We start from the raw sequence: 20,104 nt of genomic DNA, 5'->3' as shown, positions 1-20,104 counted from the left end.
CTATTGAAGTCTCCAGAACTTCAGGATTATCAGAAGCGGGTCTGGGTCTATTGAAGTCTCCAGAACTTCAGGATTATCAGAAGCGGGTCTGGGTCTATTGAAGTCTCCAGAACGTCAGAGAGGATCCTAGATGCACACTATATTTAAGACAAAATACTGTATGTTCCCTCTAGTCAAACATCTTAACTTCAGTAGCCCTCCACTGTCCTTGGGTTTCAGAACCGATGAGTTTTATAAACCTCTGTCCTTCTTCAGCTTGTTATTTATCAGCAAAATGGGAAAGAGGTTATTGAATGAATCAGTCTTTGTTATTTCACCTTGGAAAGTATGGTTGTATTATATTCCTTGCTGAGAGAAAACACTGCCTTAGGAAAGTATTTTTCGTTACAGCCTTATTCTAAAAGGAATTAAATAAATAAAAATCCTCAGCAATCTACACACAATACCCCATAGTGACATCACAATACCCCATAGTGACAAAGCACATTTTTGGGGGGGCAAATTTATTAAAATCTATGAACCGAAATACCTCATTTACTCAGACCCTTTTGCTATGAGACTCGAAATTGAGCTCAGGTGCATCCAGTTTCCATTGACCATCCTTGAGACGTTTCTACAACTTGATTGGAGTTCACCTGTGGTACATTCAATTGATGAAAGGCACACACCTGTCTATATAAAGGTCCCACAGTTGACAGTGCATGTCAGAGAAATAACCAAGCCATGAGGTTGAAGGAATTGTCTGTAGAGCCCCGAGACAGGATTGTGTTGAGGCACATATCTGGTGAAGGGTACCAAAACATTTCTGCAGGTCACCAAGAACACAGTGGCCTCCATCATTCTTAGATGGAAGAAGTTTGGAACCACCAAGACTCTTCCTAGAGCTGGCCGCCCTGCCAAACTGAGCAATCAGGGGGAGAAGGGCCTTGGTCAGGGAGGTGACTAAGAACCCAATGGTCACTCTGACAGAGCTCTAGAATTCCTCTGTAGAGATGGGAGAACCTTCCATAAGGACAGCCATCTCTGCAGCACGCCATAAATCAGGCCTTTTTGGACAGATGGAAACCACTCCTCAGTAAAAGACACGACAGCCCGCATGGAGTTTGCCAAAAGGCACCTAAAGACTCTCAGACCGTGAGAAACAAGATTCTCTAGTCTGATGAAACCAAGATTGATCTCTTTGGGATGAATGCCAAACGTTACGTCTGGAGGAAACCTGGCACCATCCCCACGGTGAAGCATGGTGGTGGCAGAATCCTGTTGTGGGGATGTTTTTCATCGGCATGGACTGGGAGACTAGTCAGCATCGAGGCAAAGATGAACATAGCAAAGTACAGAGATATCCTTGATGAAAACCTGCTTAAGAGCTCTCAGGTCCTCAGACTGGGGCGACGGTTCACCTTCCAACAGGACAACGACCCAAAGCACACAGCCAAGAGAATGCATGAATGGCTTCGTGACAAATCTCTGAATGTCCTTGAGTGGCCCAGCCAGAGTCCGGACTTGAACCCGATTGAACATCTCCGGAGAGACCTGAAAATAGCTGTGCAGCAACACTCCCCATCAGACCTGACAGAGTTTGGGAGGATCTGCAGAGCAGAATGTTAGAAACTCCCCAAAAAGCAGGTGTGCCAAGCTTGTAGTGTCATTACTAAGAAGACTCAATGCTGTAATCGCTGGGATTTGAATTCCAATATTTAAGTTTTTTTGTTCTTAATAAATTATAAAAAATGTCTAAACCTGTTTTTGCTTTGCTTTTCATTATGGGGTATTGTGTGTGTGTAGATTGAGGGAGGGGGGACGGGACAATTTAATCAATTTTAGAATAAGGCTGTAATCGAACAAAATGTGGAAAAAGTCAAGGGGTCTGAATACTTTCGAAAGGCAGTGTATCCCAACTGACTAGTTGATTCAGTTGAACCTTGAAGCGAGTGAATACTGTGGCTTTTAACGCACACTCTCATTCCATTGGGAAAAAATGAATGGGGGAAACCTTCAATAACTTGTTTAAATTTTGTATTTGGCCAATCAAATGGAAGTATTACGTGACAAGAACATGAAGGTATTCAGAGAGACCTGACATTACATTTCATCTCTATATTGATATGTAATGGGGTGCAACTTTGGGTTTTTAGAAGTGAGGGGACGACAATGATAAAACTGGGGAGGGGGCATGATATATATTTTCCAAACAGTCTACTCGACCGCTCCGAGACGTCCACATGGTCCTAAAGCACACCGGTGCCTCGTTTTTGTATCACATTACAATGGTAATGGGCGGAGATAAAAATGCAATTTCAGAATGTGGGGTGGGGGGGCATGCCTCCAGTGAAAGTTGCTTCCCTGTTAATGAGAGACGGTACACTACAGGTTTCTGTTACTACAAAGTGTTTCATGCTCAATCTCGTGATATATTGAACTTGGACATTTTAGAAAAAGGGGAATTGGAAAGGGTGGAGAGATGGATCAGAGGGGCAGAGGGAAAAGAAGGGGTACGGAAAGGATGAGTTGATTGATTTCTATGGTGTTCTTCCAGGGCATGGCATCTACCATCTCTACCATCAGCCTCGTCTCCGAGAGGCACTTCCTGTGCCCGCTGTGTAAGGACATCTTCAGCAGTCCCGTGACTACTCCGTGTGGCCACAGTTTCTGTCAGGACTGCCTGTGTGGGTACGTCCCCCCTTTATCTTACGATTATAAATTATTATAAATGGAGGTCGGGGGGTGTCTGATATCGTTTGTTGAACTTTATTGAAAGCATTGCAGAGGATCCATACATTGTTGTTCACTAGCTCTGAAGCTCAAATAGTGCATGAGTAAAACATGGACTGGAGTACTGAGAGCATCATCAGAATAATAAAAACATGGACTGGGCTCATTACAGGTACTGGACCCGGCACCGTTCAGACTACTGTCCCCTCTGCAAGAGGTTGTTCCATTCCAGGCCAGACCTTAGTATCAACCGCATCCTGGCTGACGTCTGTGACAACTACAGGAAGACACGGCCTGAGAGCCCTGAGGAGAGCCACGACACGGTACTCTACTGACCTTAGTGCAACATATTGTGACATTAAGAGGTTCAAGACGCTACGGTGTACCTGTAATAGATACCTTGGTGTCATGATACCTTGGTGTAATCCTCTCGATGTTATGATACCTTGGTGTAATCCTCTTGGTGTCATGATACCTTGGTGTAATCCTCTTGGTGCCATGATACCTTGGTATAATCCTCTTGGTGTCATGATACCTTGGTGTAATCATATTGGTGTCATGATACCTTGGTGTAATCCTCTTGGTGCCATGATACCTTGGTGTAATCCTCTTGGTGTCATGATACCTTGGTGTAATCCTCTTGATGTCATGATACCTTGGTGTAATCATATTGGTGTCATGATACCTTGGTGTAATCCTCTTGGTGCCATGATACCTTGGTGTAATCCTCTTGGTGTCATGATACCTTGGTGTAATCCTCTTGATGTCATGATACCTTGGTGTAATCCTGTTGATGTTATGATACCTTGGTGTAATCCTCTTGGTGCCATGATACCTTGGTGTAATCCTCTTGGTGTCATGATACCTTGGTGTAATCCTCTTGATGTCATGATACCTTGGTGTAATCCTCTTGGTGTCGTGATACCTTGGTGTAATCCTCTTGATGTTATGATACCTGGTGTAATCCTCTTGATGTCATGATACCTTGGTGTAATCCTCTTGATGTCATGATACCTTGGTGTAATCCTTGTGATATCATGATACCATGGTGTAATCCTCTTGATGTCATGATACCTGGTGTAATCATCTTGATGTCATGATACCTTGGTGTAATCCTCTTGATGTTATGATACCTGGTGTAATCCTCTTGATGTTATGATACCTGGTGTAATCATCTTGATGTCATGATACCTTGGTGTAATCCTCTTGATGTTATGATACCTGGTGTAATCCTCTTGATGTTATGATACCTTGGTGTAATCCTCTTCTGCAGCCACAGGTTGTAGACATTGACCAGATGATCCAGGAGCGACTGAAGAAAGTTGACAGACTCAGACACTCCCTGCAGCTCCTCAAAGTGAGTCCCGATCCCAAATGGACCAAGCCTGTTCCTGGAGAGCTACCTAACTCCAACTCCAGTTATAACTAACCTGATTCAGTTTATCAACCAGCTAATTATTATAATCAGGTGCGCTAGATTAGGGTTGTAGTGAAAACCTACAGGATGGTATCTCTCCAGGTACAGGGTTAGAGAGGTCCTAGAGGATGGTATCTCTCCAGGTACAGGGTTAGAGAGGTCCTACAGGATGGTATCTCTCCAGGTACAGGGTTAGAGAGGTCCTACAGGATGGTATCTCTCCAGGCACAGGGTTAGAGAGGCCCTACAGGATGGTATCTCTCCAGGTACAGGGTTAGATAGGTCCTACAGGATGGTATCTCTCCAGGTACAGGGTTAGAGAGGTCCTACAGGATGGTATCTCTCCAGGTACAGGGTTCGAGAGGTCCTACAGGATGGTATCTCTCCAGGTACAGGGTTCGAGAGGTCCTACAGGATGGTATCTCTCCAGGTACAGGGTTCGAGAGGTCCTACAGGATGGTATCTCTCCAGGTACAGTGTTCGAGAGGTCCTACAGGATGGTATCTCTCCAGGTACAGGGTTAGAGAGGTCCTACAGGATGGTATCTCTCCATGTACAGGGTTAGAGAGGTCCTACAGGATGGTATCTCTCCAGGTACAGGGTTAGAGAGGTCCTACAGGATAGTAGATCTCCAGGTACAGGGTTAGAGAGGTCCTACAGGATGGTATCTCTCCAGGTACAGGGTTCGAGAGGTCCTACAGGATGGTATCTCTCCAGGTACAGGGTTCGAGAGGTCCTACAGGATGGTATCTCTCCAGGTGCAGGGTTCGAGAGGTCCTACAGGATGGTATCTCTCCAGGTACAGTGTTCGAGAGGTCCTACAGGATGGTATCTCTCCAGGTACAGGGTTAGAGAGGTCCTACAGGATGGTATCTCTCCAGGTACAGGGTTAGAGAGGTCCTACAGGATGGTATCTCTCCAGGTACAGGGTTAGAGAGGTCCTACAGGATAGTAGATCTCCAGGTACAGGGTTAGAGAGGTCCTACAGGATAGTAGATCTCCAGGTACAGGGTTAGAGAGGTCCTACAGGATGGTATCTCTCCAGGTAAAGGGTTAGAGAGGTCCTACAGGATGGTATCTCTCCAGGTACAGGGTTAGAGAGGTCCTACAGGATGGTATCTCTCCAGGTACAGGGTTCGAGAGGTCCTACAGGATGGTATCTCTCCAGGTACAGGGTTCGAGAGGTCCTACAGGATGGTATCTCTCCAGGTACAGGGTTCGAGAGGTCCTACAGGATGGTATCTCTCCAGGTACAGTGTTCGAGAGGTCCTACAGGATGGTATCTCTCCAGGTACAGGGTTAGAGAGGTCCTACAGGATGGTATCTCTCCAGGTACAGGGTTAGAGAGGTCCTACAGGATGGTATCTCTCCAGGTACAGGGTTAGAGAGGTCCTACAGGATAGTAGATCTCCAGGTACAGGGTTAGAGAGGTCCTACAGGATAGTATCTCTCCAGGTACAGTGTTCGAGAGGTCCTACAGGATGGTATCTCTCCAGGTACAGGGTTAGAGAGGTCCTACAGGATAGTATATCTCCAGGTACAGGGTTAGAGAGGTCCTACAGGATGGTATCTCTCCAGGTACAGGGTTAGAGAGGTCCTACAGGATGGTATCTCTCCAGGTACAGGGTTAGAGAGGTCCTACAGGATGGTATCTCTCCAGGTACAGGGTTAGAGAGGTCCTACAGGATGGTATCTCTCCAGGTGCAGGGTTAGAGAGGCCCTACAGGATGGTATCTCTCCAGGTGCAGGGTTAGAGAGGCCCTACAGGATGGTATCTCTCCAGGTGCAGGGTTAGAGAGGCCCTACAGGATGGTATCTCTCCAGGTACAGGGTTAGAGAGGTCCTACACCCTACGCCCTTATGTAGATCTAGATGAGTTAGACAAATCCACCACCCTTACCACATACATGTTTTGTCCAATCACACCTTATCATCTTAAAGTGATGTGAGATACAGACATGTATTTTATCCAATCAGAACTGATGTCTGAGATATTGACATGTCTCTTGTCCAATTAGAACTCGTCTGAGATACAGACATGTCTTTTGTCCAATCAGAACTCGTGTGTGAGGGAGGTGCGTGAGAGCCAGAAGGTGTTCTCTGCCCTTGTCAGTTCCATGGAGAAGAGCCACAAGGCCGTGGTGGCAGCCATTGAGGAGAGACAGGGGGAGGAGGAGGTCTGTAAATGTACAGTAATACTCTGATTTATTTATGAATTTATAAACTTAGATTAAAAATAATAACGAATTGGATTTATTTACCTCCTTTCTTGTGAATGAGTTACAAAAATCACTTTACATAGTAAGGGGAAAACTCACCTCATCCACCACCTATTGACAGAATACAATGTGATTATCAATATACCAAATGTAACAATGTTTGTGTTTCTTTAGAGGATTGTTGAGAAGCTGGTGAAGGAGCTGGAACAGGAGATTCTACAGCTGAGGAATGGAGACATTGACCTGGGGCCTTGTCATTCTCAGCAGAGCAATGATGAGCTCTGTGGTGGTGGTGGTGGTCAGAAGAGTGTTGCAGTGGTAAGCATGGCGTAGGGTGAAGTCGCCCCTAGACGCTAGTTTTGGGCCAGTTTAGCATTTTCTCCAATAATGGTTAAGGTTTAGATTGAGGGAAAGGAAGCTGATCCTAGATCTGTACCTAGGGGAAACTTCACCCCAGAGCGGTAATCATATACATAAGCAATAAGGCCCGAGGGAGTGTGGCATATAATCAATATACCAGAGCCAAGGGCTGTTCTTATGCACGACGCAACGCAGAGTACGGACTGGATACAGACCTTAAAACTGGTTACCAACGTCATTAGAACAGTAAAAATATGTGTTCTTTCATACCCGTGGTATACCACGACATTCAGCCAATCAGCATTCAGGGCTCGAACCACCCAGTTTATAATGTCTGATATACCCTTGGATTTCATCCAATCAGAATTCAGGGCTCGAACTACCCGGTTTATAATGTAGATTAGGACACAGTAGGTCGACACGTGTCTCAATTTCCAAAAAGAGTTTGTGAAACAGAGTTTCTTAACAGTTTCTATCATGACCACAGAAGAAAAGGCTTGAACCCTTAAATTAGTCCCCCAACCACTTATATTTCATCTTAAAATATAGCCGTGTTTGTTTGTTTGTCCTCTATGAACGTCGCAGAGCACCACTTCCACCACGGGCTACTCTGAGAGGAGGGACTGGTCCAAGGTTTCCATGGAGACAGACCCCTGTATGGGCGTGACCAGGAGAGCAGTGTCAGACCTGATGGACGTGGTTAAAGGAGAGCTCCGTAGACTCTCTAAAGCTGGTTAGTATTTACACTACAGGTACGATCATGTCATCCTGGATCCATCTCTTACAGTTCTACTTCCACCCTCAACACTTTAGTAGACCACATGTTTTGTGTTGATTAGAAATCTGTCAGCATCTGATAAATGATTACTGTATTATTCTACTGTTATCTTTAGTTATCTGTTATCTTTAGGGTGAGTGAAATGTTAGATCTGTTTATCTGGGAAGGATTCTTATGGAACTGTTATCTTTAGGGTGAGTGTGAGTGTAATGTCAGATCAGTTTGTCTGGGAAGGATTCTTACTGGAGCTGTTATCTTTAGGGTGAGTGAAATGTTAGATCTGTTTATCTGGGAAGGATTCTTACTGGAGCTGTTATCTTTAGGGTGAGTGTGAGTGTAATGTCAGATCTGTTTGTCTGGGAAGGATTCTTATGGAACTGTTAGCTTTAGGGTGAGTGACATGTCAGATCTGTTTGTCTGGGAAGGATTCTTATGGAACTGTTATCTTTAGGGTGAGTGAAATGTCAGATCTGTTTGTCTGGGAAGGATTCTTATGGAACTGTTATCTTTAGGGTGAGTGAAATGTCAGATCTGTTTGTCTGGGAAGGATTCTTACTGGAGCTGTTATCTTTTGCAGAGCTGAAGAAAATACAGAAATACACAGGTATGTCTCCACCTGCCCAAAGAGTTAGATACGCCATAATATCTATTTTTTGTTGTTCTTAAAGGACCAGTGCAGTCAACATTCAGTTGTTCTGTGTTTTATATCATATTGTACAACAGCTGATGAAACTAACACTGTAAAAGTGTGGGAAAGTGTTATTTCCTGACTGTATCTTAATCAGCAGGTGTGCGTGGGCGGAAGTTTAGACTTTCCATTGTGACATCACAATGTGGTAAATTGGTTAATAGACTAATAACAAAGAGAGTTCCAAACCTCTCTGCCAATAACAGCTAGTCTTCAGTTTCCCCCACCCCTACTCAGACCACTCCCAGACAGTCCTAGCCTAAATCTTGCTTGAGAAATACTTTTGAAATTTTTGCCCATTTTAATGGAAATACATAATTATTACTCAGAAAATAATTTGATATTGAATTAAGAATGGCGGCGTTGGGCCGTCAAAGTACTTGTTTTACCAAGGTGCGTTTTCTGTTGCCATGGCACTTATATGTTTCTCTCTCCATCCTCTACCCTAGTAGACATCTCCCTGAGTCCCAAGACGGCCCACGCCTTCCTCTCGGTCTCAGACGACCGGAAACAGGTGCGACACACAGACAAACACCAGGAGGTCCCAGACAACCCCAAGAGGTTTGACCGCGTGGCCAACATCCTGGGAAGAGAATCCTTCAGCAGCGGCAGGTACTGTAATGTCCCTCTTTATACTGTTTGCCTATATAACAGAATTCTATATCTATATATCTATATTATCATAAAGATCTATGATCATATATCTATGGTACTTAGAACGGCTGTCAGGCCGTCTGATATAGTTTGTTTGTTGAACTTCACTGAAACTATTCACTCATGACTCTTTACCTTTAACTTTAACTAGTGCTGTAGTAAAACATGGACTGGATTTCAATACTAAGCTCATCAGTTATAATGATGAAAACATGGACTGGACTTCAATACAAGGTTCATCAGTTATAATGATGAAAACCTGGACTGAACTTGAATACAAAGTTCATCAGTTAGAATGACGAAAACATTGATTCCATTCCAGGTACTACTGGACTAATGTTGACTCCATTCCAGGTACTACTGGACTAATGTTGACTCCATTCCAGGTACTACTGGACTAATGTTGACTCCATTCCAGGTACTACTGGACTAATGTTGACTCCATTCCAGGTACTAATGTTGACTCCATTCCAGGTACTAATGTTGACTCCATTCCAGGTACTAATGTTGACTCCATTCCAGGTACTAATGTTGACTCCATTCCAGGTACTAATGTTGACTCCATTCCAGATACTAATGTTGACTCCATTCCAGGTACTAATGTTGACTCCATTCCAGGTACTAATGTTGACTCCATTCCAGATACTAATGTTGACTCCATTCCAGGTACTAATGTTGACTCCATTCCAGGTACTAATGTTGACTCCATTCCAGATACTAATGTTGACTCCATTCCAGGTACTACTGGGAGGTGGAGGTGGGAGAGAAGATAGAGTGGAACCTGGGCGTGGCCAGACAGTCCATCAACAGGAAAGGGAAGTTTACAGTCAGCCCAGCCAATGGCTTCTGGACACTGAGCCTAAAGAGCGGGGGTCAATACGTAGCTAACACCTCCCCCACTGTCACCCCCTTGGGCCTGGAGCAGAAGCCCAGGAAGGTGGGGGTGTTTCTGGACTACGTGGAGGGCCGAGTGTCCTTCTACTGCGCGGAGACTGGGGTTCACATCCATGCGTTTACAGATGGCTTCACTGATAGACTACATCCACTCTTTAGTCCTGGGAGGCAACATGGGGGCAGGAATATCGCTCCTCTGACTATTTGTACTACCTTCTGTAGCATCTGAGCCCCCTGACTTAACCCCCACGCCTGGAATAGTCATTTAATCATGTCATTATGTAGCCTAATGTAGAATAAGGCTCACTCGGTCCTCTCTCACGTCTGCATTTTCAGTTGGATAAACCGGCTTCTTTCCTAATATTGAGTTAATGCAGTGTCTGTGTTATCAGGCAATGAGCTGGGTAATCAATAGTAATGCTATAATTTATTTTAATTATAATTTATGACAGTATATATGAACCCTCAAATGTATTTTTTTTACAAAGTGTTGACTTTTTTAAAATTCTGTGCATCATTAAAAAATCTGTAAATTATTCACAGACATTCTAGTTCTAGAATGTCTGAGTCATTTCATAAACCATGCTGCAGGCCCTAACTATTTGTTTGATAACAAGAAACCTTGACCATTCATGCTACCTAGCTAACAGCGGGCCACCTAGCTGGCCACCTAGCTGGCTACCTAGCTGGCTACCTAGCTGGCTAACAGCTGGCTACCTAGCTGGCTAACAGCTGGATAGATACTCCAGGTGATGTGCTTGAAAGGTAGGATCGATCATCTCTTTTTCTAGTTCCCCTGTGACTGTCTGGCGCTCCTAACTTCTTAAAGGTCCAATGCAGACATTTTGATTTAAATGTCAAATCATTTCTGGGTAACAATGAAGTGCCTAACTGTGATTGTTTTCAATTGAAATGGTCAAAGAGAAACAAAAAATTAGCTTCTTTAAAAAAAGAGCAATTTCTCAAACAAGAATTTTGCTAGGGCTGTCTGGGAGTGGTCTGAGTAGGGGAGGGAGAAACTGAAAACTAGCTGTTATTGGCAGAGAGGTTTGGAACTATCTTTCTTATTGGTCTACTACCAATTTATGAGCTGGTGATGTCACCAGGAAGGCCAAAACTCCATCCCACCAGAACAGGCTGTCATTTCAGGCGGTCTTTTTAAACAGCTCGTACACTACAAGGGCATTATCATAAATTTCACAATTGCACAGATTTATTCCAATCTCATAGTGTGGAAATATATCAACACAGAAAGGTCTAGTTTTTGATTGAACTGGGCCTTTAAAGTTGTCAGCACCACACGTGCTCCCACCCACTACAAGACTATCCACTCACTATCCACCCACTACAAGACTATACACTACAAGACTATCCACTCACTATCCACCCACTACAAGACTATCCACTCACTATCCACCCACTACAAGACTATCCACTCACTATCCACCCACTACAAGACCATCCACCCACTACAAGACAATCTATCCACTACAAGACTATCCACTCACTATCCACCCACTACAAGACTATCCACTCACTATCCACCCACTACAAGACTATCCACTACAAGACTATCCACTCACTATCCACCCACTACAAGACTATCCACTCACTATCCACCCACTACAAGACTATCCACTCACTATCCACCCACTACAAGACCATCCATCCACTACAAGACAATCTATCCACTACAAGACTATCCACTCACTATCCACCCACTACTAGACCATCTATCCACTACAAGACCATCTATCCACTACAAGACCATCTATCCACTACAATACCATCTATCCACTACAAGACCAACTATCCACTACAAGACCATCTATCCACTAGAAGACCAACTATCCACTACAAGACCATCTATCCACTAGAAGACCATCTATCCACTAGAAGACCAACTATCCACTACAAGACCATGGTGTTTACCTACGGAGCAGCAAGGTGAACTGCCTTCAGGCTGAAACCCTACATCCCAACCTCCCGAGTGGTGCAGCGGTCTAAGGCACTGCATCTCAGTGCTAGAGGCATCACTACAGACCCTGGTTTGATTCCAGGCTGTATCACAACCGGACGTGATTGGGAGTCCCATAGGGTGGCGCACAATTGGCTCACCGTCGTCCGGGTTAGGGTTTGGTTAAATAAAAAAATAAAAAACCCTGAGTACTCCGTTCTGGTGTCTTGGTCCTCCCACCCCTAGGGGAGGGCAGTTCCCACTCAGCCCAGTCAAAGTTCTTCTCTGTCCTGGCACCCCAATGGTGGAACGAGCTTCCTCATGAAGCTAGGACAGCAGAGTCCCTGTCCATCTTCTGAAGACGTGTGTACCTCTCCAAAGAGTATCTTGAATAAGACATCCCACTCTTATTTCCCCTCCAACTTAAATTAAACTTCTCTTTTCCTACAAGCACTGACCTTGCTGATAACTACTTCATTGAGTTGAGTGTCCCACCTTGCTATTTTAAGATGAATGCTCTGACTGTAAGTCACTCTGGATAAGAGCGTCTGGTAAATTACTTAAATGTAAATCGTAAAGAAAGTTTTATTTCGATCCCTGTCTGTTCTCCCAGTACTTCCTGTTTCTTTCGTGGGTTAGTTGAATTCCCGTCGTTGATCAGCATGGTTAACGGGTTGATGGTTGGTTACCACAGCTACAACGGTTCTTTCGTAACTTCCAAAGGTCAAGTTAAAGGCAGGTCTTTAGGAGACAGGAGACATGTGAACAGGAGGTAGAATAAAGGGAGAGAACTGAACTAGAGCCCTATGTGACCCGCCTCAGTCACCAACTTCAGTTGAACACATAAAACATTAGAAACGGGGAGATGAAAAGAATGGAGCACATCAAAGAACAAGCGAGGCGAAAAGATGAAAAAGAAGACAGAATGGGTTGTTGGCCTGGATGGATGGAGGAATGAATGGATGATGGTGTGGGGGTGTCGGAGAGAGAGAACAGCAGTGGAGAACAGAGTGTCATTGTACTTGAACACCAGGCACTGGGAGACACACACACACACACACAAACACGGCTACACACACTGTCACACACGCTTACACAGACACACTGACAGACACACAAGCGTATGCTTCTACCCACTGCCACACAGACTTGCGCTAGCTGGCATCTCAGAGGGCAGCCCTCTCTCCAGTCCTGTCCTGTCCTGGGTGTTGAAGCTAGCTGGATGTTGAAGCTCTTCACCCCCTCTGCAGAAGCCAACCTGACCTCTCAGGTCCTCGTTCGTACCTGTGGACTGAGCTGAACCTTCCAAGGCCTCTGTCTCTGCCTCCCCCTGAACCAGCCAACCCGGTTACCTACATCCACCTCTGACCTATACAACCACAGCTCCACAGGACTGCTGAAGAACACGTTGCTTCTCCAACGACTGCTTGGAAGAGGAGAGGAGATTCATCACACTCCATCTGAGGTGACTAATGTACTCTAATGTATTGTTGATTTGTGTGTTGAAAATACTACGGCGTTAGTAGAGTCAACAAAAGCATTGTGGTACTGAAACCTTCCACCTCAAGGTAAAGAAGGTGCATTCCATAGCTTGTTGGACCTGTCTGTGTCAGGATCTCACTGTCTATTATACTAATGTGTTTATTCTCTTTTAGGATCTCACTGTTATACTAATGTGTTTATTCTCTTTTAGGATCTCACTGTCTATTATACTAATGTGTTTATTCTCTTTTAGGATCTCACTGTTATACTAATGTGTTTATTCTCTTTTAGGATCTCACTGTCTATTATACTAATGTGTTTATTCTCTTTTAGGATCTCACTGTCTATTATACTAATGTGTTTCTTGTCTTTTATCATTAGTATGATACTGTAATTTATAAACTGGGTGGTTCAAGCCCTGAATGTTGATTGGCTGAGAGCCGTGGTGTACCGTATACCACGGGTACGACAAATCATTTCTTTCTACTGCTCTATTTACGTTGGTAACCAGTTTATAATGGCAATAAGGCACCTCGGGGGTGTGTGGCATATGATCAATATACCATGACTAAGGGCTGTATCCAGGCACTCTGCGTTGTGTCGTGCTTAAGAACAGCCCTTAGCTGTGGTATATTGGCCATATACCACACCATATACCACACCATATACCACACCATATACCACACCCCCCCAGGCCTTATTGCTTAAGTATCTGATGCCTATTCTTTTTTTTTAAACAATGTGGCATGAAACTAGAGAGGGGAAACTAAAGATAAAGGTCCATCCCCTGTTAGACAATATGTTAATCATAGTCTTATTTCATCATCCCACTGGGCACAGATGTCAATTTAATGTCAAGTTTGGATTTACATTTGGTTGAGTTGTCAACTAACCGTGAATTCAACTTGAAATGAACAACAGATGTCACCATGTCATTGGTTTTGGGTTAAAAGTTAGGTGAAATAAAAACATGACTTTTTGATCCGATAAGTTTTCCACGTTGATTCAACGTCATCACGTAGATTTTTTGTTGTTGTTGAAATGACGTGGAAACAACGATGATTCAACCAATTTTTGCCCAGCGGGTTAACCTCTATCAATTTTGCCGATACAAGTAGTGATTGATCCATCTATTGTATCAGTCCAGCTGTTATTTCTCCCTGTGTAATTAAGAACAGAGTTAAACCGAGCTGGGTCCTCAGTCAACAGAGCCTGGGCCCACTGTACCAGTCCTGTATGAAAGCCCTGCTGTGTTCCGATCCTCCTCATGTTTTTCTGAGATAACCCAGTGTTCAGGCCAGGCAGGCGTAGCAGCTCGTAGCTCCAACACCCACAGCAGCACAGTCAATGGAAACCGTTCTCTCTCTGCTCCTTCGGGTCCACACTGGAATCCAGTCACTCTCAGCCCCCCCCCCCCCCCCCCCTGCCTGTTTACAAATAGTTATGATAAACATTAGTTACAGTAGCTAAACACTGGGATTATTTGGACTTTTAAATGTTTATGAATGCTATGCTAATCTGTGTAGGATTCAATAGACTGGGTGAATGGTACTTATGACTGACAACACAGCTCTTAGCTCCCTCAGTAGATTCCTACTGGATAACTTTTATTTGTATTGCATTTAATCTTATTAGGAATTTATCTTATTAACACTTTGTTCTAGCTAGCTATTTGTGTAGGTAGCTATCAAGTAAACACAATGATTCATGATATGATTTGCTATTATTCTGGTGGTTTAGAAGTTCATTTGCATAAGTGCAGTTCAGAAATGTCCTCAACTGGATCACTATACTAACCACTGCTTTTATTTCATCTGGTTGTTAGGACATTCGGCCTCGTCTGTCCCCAGTTGGTCTCCACATCAACCAGAGAGAAGGAGAGGGTCAAGAAGAAGAGGAGGAGGAAGACATCTGTTTTTCAAGATTTCGGGGGTGCATAGACTTTCCACGGCTTGGGACTATTTTAGTGAGACAAAGAGAAAGGACTTTAACATCCCAGTAACAACCAACGTGGTACAAATACTTACGAAAATCCAGCCAAATACCGGTAGACATCGTCAACCGTCACCACAACCGTTACTACTGCCACAACAACAACAGCCTGACACCTTAACCATGGCGACCACCGGCATGCAGCTCCTGGGCCTGATCTTGTCTCTGGTTGGCTGGGTGGGCGGCTTCCTGGTATGCTCTGTTCCGCTGTGGCGTGTCACCGCCTTCATCGGCAACAACATCGTGACGGCTCAGATCATCTGGGAGGGGCTGTGGATGACCTGCATCGTCCAATCAACGGGCCAGATCCAGTGCAAGGTGTACGACAGTCTCTTGGCCCTGCCCAGCGACATGCAGGCGGCCCGGGGCCTCACCGTGCTCTCCGTCCTCCTCTGTGGCCTGGCCCTGGCTCTAGGTGTGGTGGGGGTTAAGTGCACCAAGTGTATTGGTCAGAATAGTCTGAAGGCTCGTATTGCAAGGATCTCCGGCTTTCTGTTCGGCATCGCTGGGTTTCTCTACCTGGTTCCTATCTGCTGGACGGCCCACTCCATTATCAGGGACTTCTATGATCCCCACGTGGCCGCGCCGCACAAGAGAGAGCTAGGCCCCGCCCTATACCTAGGCTGGGGGGCGTCGGCCTTGCTCCTGATTGGTGGGTCGCTGCTGTATGCGGGGTCGAGTCCTCCCGGCATCCCCGGGTCTCCGACCTTCAGCAGCGACAGCAGCCCCCGTAGAGGACCTGCTGCTCAGGTCAAAGGTTACGTCTGATCGGAATGCCACAAAACCCCATGATTCTATGATTCCGAGATTCCATGATTCCGCCCTGACAACATGAAAAACCCTCCTCTCTTAGTATTTATACTTTTTAATACTTTGGAATGTTAATGTTATTATTATTATTCGGTTGGTGCTTTTTGTCATTCTTTCAAAAGATGCACTAGGAGGTTATGAAGGGAAATGTGAAATCATTTTGCTATTTCATGTGTCCCTGTTGTCCTCCGATAACCCTATTGTCTGTCAGTCTGTCTGTCTGTCAGTGTAAAACCCAATAAAATCATCAGCCTTTCATTTCCTCTCTGGGAAACTCCTCTGTGTGAATTCATCTATTCTGGGATACAGTAGCCTATATTCGCCTCAAACCAAAGGATTAGGATGGTCACCAAGAGTAAATGTCTTGGCATTGTAGTGGGCCAATGGAACATGTTGTCATGTCGTCACCATTGTGACCTGTGAGTGGTGGTGCAGATTGGAACGGAACAATAGAACAATGGGGAACTGTGTATGTGTGTACGTCTGTGAGTGTGTGGTGTAGCGCTGATGGAGAGAGCACCAGCCAAGGGCCTTTTTCCCCAACCAGCTACCACTCATCCTCCATCTCCCATCAGGTCATCACTACAGACTGTACAGTTATCTCCAAGTTTCAATGTCTCCAGTCCAGTCTAGATATCAAAACCGGGCTCCTGTCCTCAGTTCTTCGGGGACACTGCCCGCGTCCCAAATACCACCCTATTCCCTATACAGTTCCATGCTTTTGATGGAAGCATAGAGCTCTGGTTTAAAACTAGTGCACTTACAATGGGCTCTGATCAAACAAAGTGCACTATATAGGGAATAGGGTTCAATATAATTTAAGACTCAGACTCCAGTCCAGTCCAGCAGAACCAGGCTCCTCACAAATGATTGGCTGACAATGACATCATCGGGTGATGATGTCATTGTTATCGTTGCCATTCACCGTAAGACAGGGTTCGTCAGCTAAGTCTTTTGCCTCGGGGCCCAATAGGTTTTCAGAGCTATTGGTTGGCGGGCCAGAACACAATTAGCATATAATAGGAGCAAAGTTAATAGAGCCATACAGTACAAATGGAACAACGTTGTTTCTGAACACATGATTCATACGTAATACATTTAATGACAATAACATAATCATTTTGAATTGATTAAACTCATAAAAATCACCAATGTCTTCTTTATTCAGTTGTTATTGTTGTGTATGTCTCTGTGCGTTGATTGGCAGGGGGAAGACAGCCCTAGAATAGTCTACTGGAGGCTACGCTAGTTTTATTGGCAGGGGAAAACAGCTCTAGAATAGTCTACTGGAGGCTACGCTAGTTTTATTGGCAGGGGAAAAACAGCTCTAGAATAGTCTACTGGAGGCTACGCTAGTTTGATTTACGTCAACATTCCTTCAGAACAATTACCTTCCGTATACTGGAAGATCTGATGTCAAATCTCCACTGTTGATTGGCAGGGGGAAAACAGCCCTAGAAAAGTCTACTGGAGGCTACGCTAGTTTGATTTACGCCAACATTCCTTCAGAACAATTACCTTCCATATACTGGAAGATCTGATGTCAAATCTCCAAACTGTTGATTGAGTACATTAGAAGAAATGACAAACATCTCTCCATTCAAACGGTAAGTGTGTGTGTGTGTGTGTGTGTGTGTGTGTGTGTGTGTGTGTGGGATGTGTTGAGCGCCAGTAATAACTATTGTATTCGTGAGACATAGTTGACATCCTTCAGATTCTACAGTTGCAGCGCTGTTATAGCTACTTTAATTATGATAAGCCATTTCATAAGATCTGTCCATCTTATAAATATGACAACCCATCCAGCCCTACCAGCTAACAGTAGAGACTAGTAGAGACAGAGACACAATGTCACTGTATGGAGCATCAGCAGCACAGCCACAACAATGGCCTCCAGTGTTGTGAGTGCCAGGTAGTGACTCATACATAGAACTATAATCCACAGAAAAGGGCTTGGAACCTCTAACCCTGGAAATTTGACTGGTATATGGATGGGTACACTCACATTGGCTGCCAGTCCACCCATAATGCCATCATTGACTTGAATGGGGTGGGTCGTTCTATGCATTCTGCTTCTATGTACTCATCTATGACCTAAGTAGACCTATGTATACCAGTGTAGGGAGGAGGAGAGTGTGATGAAATATAGCAAGGCAGTTCCTCTTATTCCTCATAACAATGTGATGGAATGGATAGATGGCTGGATAGGGCCTGATCACACTTGATGACGTAGGCCAATACCACAGGAGGCTGCTGACGGAAGGATGGCTCATAATAATGGCCGTGATTGCGCAAATGGAAACCATGTGTTCTATGTATGTGCTACCCGTCCACCCCAACTAAAGTGCCACCAACCTCCTGTGGCCTAGACACATAGAAGGCTGCAGCTCCACCACCCACCAACACTTAACGATCCCTCTCTTCTCTTGAACAATTTCATGTCGATTAAATTGGCTCACACAGGTAGACTGTGAATGGGCTTCCGATTTGTTCTCTAATTTAAATGTCTCCCTGTATTTCACTGTATCAAACTGAGTAGAATTTAGGCGAACCAGCTGATCAGAAAACCACCATTGGTGAGGATTTATTGAGTACCCAGTAAGGCTAGCTTGTTGCACCGTCATAAAAATGTTCCTCTGTCAAACGTAATGTTATGGAACCCATGTCCACTTGAATGAACTGTACACAACCAAGTCCCCCTGTACAATCCCCTCTTCAGACTCTAGGGGGCAACGTCACAATACCGTTAGGAATAGACGGACTTCACCACCGAACCACAGAGTTTCTAAACCCGAAACAGGAAGTAGGAAGTAGCAAATAACTTTACAGCTGGCTAGCGATCTATACAGTGGATGTGTTAAAATAATTTTTGGATTGACCCAAAAAAAATAACGTTCTCGTCAGCTAGCCTGCGTCATTGGATCAGCCATGGGAAAAGGTGGTGGTACATTTGAGAGGCTTCTTGGTAAGATATGAGTATCTACATTTTTTACACCGGTGATTGTTTTTTGCGTATTGTTTTGGCAGTCGTTTGGGGCTGTGACACAGCCCTGCTAACAAGCTAACATTAGCTAACGTTACCTAGCTAAACTTGGCATTGTCTGTGTTCAGTTCGACGATAGGCCGAGGCCTCTAATCGAGTATCGTCTTTTCTATCGAGTATTGCATTGTAACTGCTGATCAATAACATGTCATTTAATCTACCAAAAACTATGCTTACATGCCAGGCATTTTGTCTAGCCTAGGTTAGCTTGGCTAGCTAGCATGCTAGCAACGCAATCAGAGGATGTTGTGTGGGTGCGCTGCGCCCCGATTTTCCCGACATAAAATAAAAAATAAAAACATATTTGTTTAGTTGGATATCCCCGATCGTCAGACATAAATCATTGTTTTTATAATTTGCATAACTTTCATTATTTGCCATCCAGCTAGCTAGTTGTTCTATATATTTTAGCTCGTTTGCTAGTAGTAGCTTAGTTGGCTATCTATCCAGCTCACCCCACTGCGCCAGACAACGTCACCAGACATATGTTCTTATCAGTCTCATCGTAGACTAACTTCAACCCCTAAACAGTTTAGACAACTCGCTGACAACTGTAATCATCAGTAGATTGCTTCAAGTGCTCTGATGTTATTGAGGGTGCCAGTGCCAATTGTTGAGCCCTGTGTTGGCATAATAAATTAAGGCCAACACATCATAAACTGGCCAACAGAAAAGGCCGAAGGTTTGTGTCAAATCATAATAACATACAGGCTCATTCCCGGTTACCGACGTTTCCTCTTAGTTTTGCAACAGCCGCAAGCTACTTAGTTACTGTGTAGAAATGCATTCCATAACAACATACCTTGATCCACTCACTATTAATCACTAACTAGGCCTACCCCATCCCCATCATTTACTGAATGGAGAAATCCTCTGTTTCATACTACAGTGATCGAATAACATATTATTATTATTATTAGGATCAGTTACATTTGTATAGTCCCACACGCCATGCCTGGAAATGTTCATGTTGAAGTCTAAATTGTGATGTGGGAAAGGCTGCTTTCTCAGTCATTAATGGTTTTGAATAGGCGCTAGTCACAATCAATTTCACCTGCTCACTAGCAAGCACACAACTCCACTGTTTAGAGAAATAGC

At 44.4% G+C, this 20,104-nt stretch overlaps 3 protein-coding genes across 9 annotated transcripts in view; all 3 read left to right on the top strand.

The window, feature by feature from the left end:
- Positions 1-2,539: 2,539 nt before the first annotated feature.
- LOC139365217 (E3 ubiquitin-protein ligase TRIM39-like) lies at positions 2,540-10,268 on the top strand. Its single transcript, XM_071102714.1, has 9 exons — positions 2,540-2,670; positions 2,885-3,035; positions 3,986-4,069; positions 6,187-6,306; positions 6,523-6,666; positions 7,294-7,441; positions 8,064-8,090; positions 8,624-8,786; positions 9,567-10,268. The coding sequence occupies exons 1-9, from the start codon at positions 2,540-2,542 to the stop codon at positions 9,949-9,951; spliced, it is 1,353 nt and encodes a 450-aa protein (XP_070958815.1). The 3' UTR covers positions 9,952-10,268.
- A 2,556-nt stretch (positions 10,269-12,824) lies between these two features.
- Positions 12,825-17,111, top strand: LOC139365229 (claudin-6-like). The gene is made up of 2 exons (XM_071102729.1): positions 12,825-13,144; positions 14,987-17,111. The coding sequence occupies exon 2, from the start codon at positions 15,277-15,279 to the stop codon at positions 15,919-15,921; it is 645 nt and encodes a 214-aa protein (XP_070958830.1). The 5' UTR covers positions 12,825-13,144; positions 14,987-15,276; the 3' UTR covers positions 15,922-17,111.
- A 1,650-nt stretch (positions 17,112-18,761) lies between these two features.
- The window catches only part of LOC139365213 (hepatocyte growth factor-regulated tyrosine kinase substrate-like), a 40,251-nt gene continuing 38,908 nt past the window's right edge, over positions 18,762-20,104 (top strand). For all 7 annotated transcript variants that reach the window (XM_071102696.1, XM_071102695.1, XM_071102694.1 and 4 more), the window contains exon 1: positions 18,762-18,928. In XM_071102696.1, the coding sequence (XP_070958797.1) occupies positions 18,892-18,928 (37 nt within the window). In that variant the 5' untranslated portion in view covers positions 18,762-18,891. The remainder of the gene's footprint in view (positions 18,929-20,104) is intronic.

Source organism: Oncorhynchus clarkii, chromosome 13 (assembly GCF_045791955.1).
Source record: "Oncorhynchus clarkii lewisi isolate Uvic-CL-2024 chromosome 13, UVic_Ocla_1.0, whole genome shotgun sequence".
Taxonomy (NCBI): Eukaryota; Metazoa; Chordata; class Actinopteri; order Salmoniformes; family Salmonidae; genus Oncorhynchus; species Oncorhynchus clarkii.
Note: the sequence above shows the minus strand (reverse complement) of the source record. Positions and strands in the feature narration are given on the sequence as shown.